Below are 2,059 nucleotides of genomic sequence, written 5' to 3'. Positions count from 1 at the left end.
TTCTTAATTACTTTTCCTTGGGCTCTTTCCCTGATTCTAATGCTTTGCTTTAATCAGCTCTTTCTCAATCTTTTCTGTTCTACTTTACTTGTTTTATCTTTTAATATATTTAGAGATTGGTCGGGTTACGACAGGTTTATAATTCGTATGATTTATCCAATATAAACTTCTAACAAAAAGATGCATTTTTTTACTTATTATTGAACAATATTTTAACAATAGCAGAAAAAAAATTATATATATAGTGAATATTTAAAATTTTTATAATTAAAGTTGTGTTAATTTATTATGTTTTTATAACTTTTGATCTTAATTACAAAGCCATATGAAATTATTGAAAAATTACAAATCAGTACAAATCTTTAATGAAAATATTGTTCATTTATTTCAAATGAATGAAAGTTAACATACCCTATAGATGGAAGTATAGTTAAACCGACATTACCAAAAAAAAATTCTGTTTGCAAAATCTTATCGTATTTGAGTATGCCATTTTCCCACATTGTTAAGTCGAGTTTTATGATATTATTAGTATAAATTATGTCTATTTCCATCCAGTACAGATTTCTTGCTACCCAGTCGATGTAAAGACTGTATGCATTACATTGAAAATCAGCTATTTTTGTAATATTGTTTTTATTCATCTCCAATACCATTAGGTCCCTCAGATCAGTGCTCCAATAAATTTTATGTTCCGCTATCGAATAAGTGGCATCTATCATTGAAATGTCATCAACAAGTCTAATATTGACTTTTGAATCAAGATCCAATATATCAATACCATAACTATGTCGCATCAATAATAGCGGTATTGGATTTTCGTGCGTAGTCAATACATCAATTAAATCTGTGTAAAGGCCAGCACCAACTTTAGTATGCGCTCGTACTTGAAAGTGGTACGTCGCGTTAGGTTTTAGATTGTGTACCGTGCACTCCAATATTGTAGCTGAGATATTTTTGTCGTCACAGATTTGAATCTCTTTTTGGTTCTCGATGAAGCAATATCGCACTGTGTATCCTTGTATTACTTCGTCTGTAAATTCAGGTTGGTTCCATCTGTAAAAAAAATAATATTATGGCCTTTTTGTATTTAGTAAAATTATAACAGAATCAACGTTTTTATATGTATGTGTCATCAAATTTAAAAGAATACAGACTGAGAAATTAAATCTTTTACCTGAATGTCACATAACATAAATGTTGTCTTCTTCATTTAGGAATTCATTATGGAATTCTACAAATGTTTTGGGAGATGTTGGTTTGCCCAAAATGCTTTCTAGAAATTTTAAGATTGCACATATTGATATAATTATATACAAGAACATTAACTTGATAATCTCAGTAATTCAGAAAAAACAATCTAAAGTAAAAATAAAAGCCAAAAAAAAATACAGGTAAATTACAAAATATGGAAATTAACACAGCAAATGTTGACTTTCAAGATACTAAAATCTTATATAAAAAAGTTTGCGTGTTTTAAGACCTATAAGGAGTAGTAGAAGAAGTAGTAGACCTACAGAGAAGTAATTGTTAATTCAGAGCAAAAACAAACAATAAAGCATTAAACGTTTTCTGTAAATTTTTTATTGATTAAGAAATCAGAAGTATAATATTTACGATTATCTAAAAAAATAAACTAACAAAATTAAATAATTAATTGCTTTATATTAAATTTTAATTAATTTTACATACAATATGTGGATTTTTCTTTCTTTTTTTGCGGTAAAATAAAATTTATATTCTTCTCGGTGTTGAAAGATATTTTTTTAATAATTTATTTTTATTTTCTCTTAAATGTAAATTAAATTTACAATTTTTTTATCGTAGACTTTTTTGCTAACAGTTTATGCATTTCTTTACCAACAGATTCTGGGATCACAGATATATTTGCAAATGAAATTTCGTCAACTTTGTTTCTCACACTCACACTATCAGGATGACTCCGGTCAGATTTGCAGTTTTGTAAAATGTGATGATCGTTGTTCTCAGATATTGGATTATCCTTGATAAAATATAACATACGAAAAGAATTAAGCAAACACCTGAGCCAAAAAGCGGC

At 27.6% G+C, this 2,059-nt stretch overlaps 1 protein-coding gene across 1 annotated transcript; it reads right to left on the bottom strand.

Moving 5' to 3' along the window:
* Nucleotides 1–358: 358 nt before the first annotated feature.
* Nucleotides 359–1,207, bottom strand: LOC115243991 (protein sevenless-like; the record flags this gene model as incomplete). Its single annotated transcript, XM_029821325.1, has 2 exons — nt 359–1,056; nt 1,178–1,207. Coding segments are annotated over 2 exons (724 nt in total), but the record flags the coding sequence as incomplete, so codon positions are not given.
* Nucleotides 1,208–2,059: the final 852 nt, after the last annotated feature.

This window comes from Formica exsecta, unplaced genomic scaffold (assembly GCF_003651465.1).
Source record: "Formica exsecta isolate Colony F162 unplaced genomic scaffold, ASM365146v1 scaffold781, whole genome shotgun sequence".
Taxonomy (NCBI): domain Eukaryota; kingdom Metazoa; phylum Arthropoda; class Insecta; order Hymenoptera; family Formicidae; genus Formica; species Formica exsecta.
The sequence above is the reverse complement of the archived record's forward strand: the minus strand, read 5'-3'. Positions and strand labels throughout refer to the sequence as shown.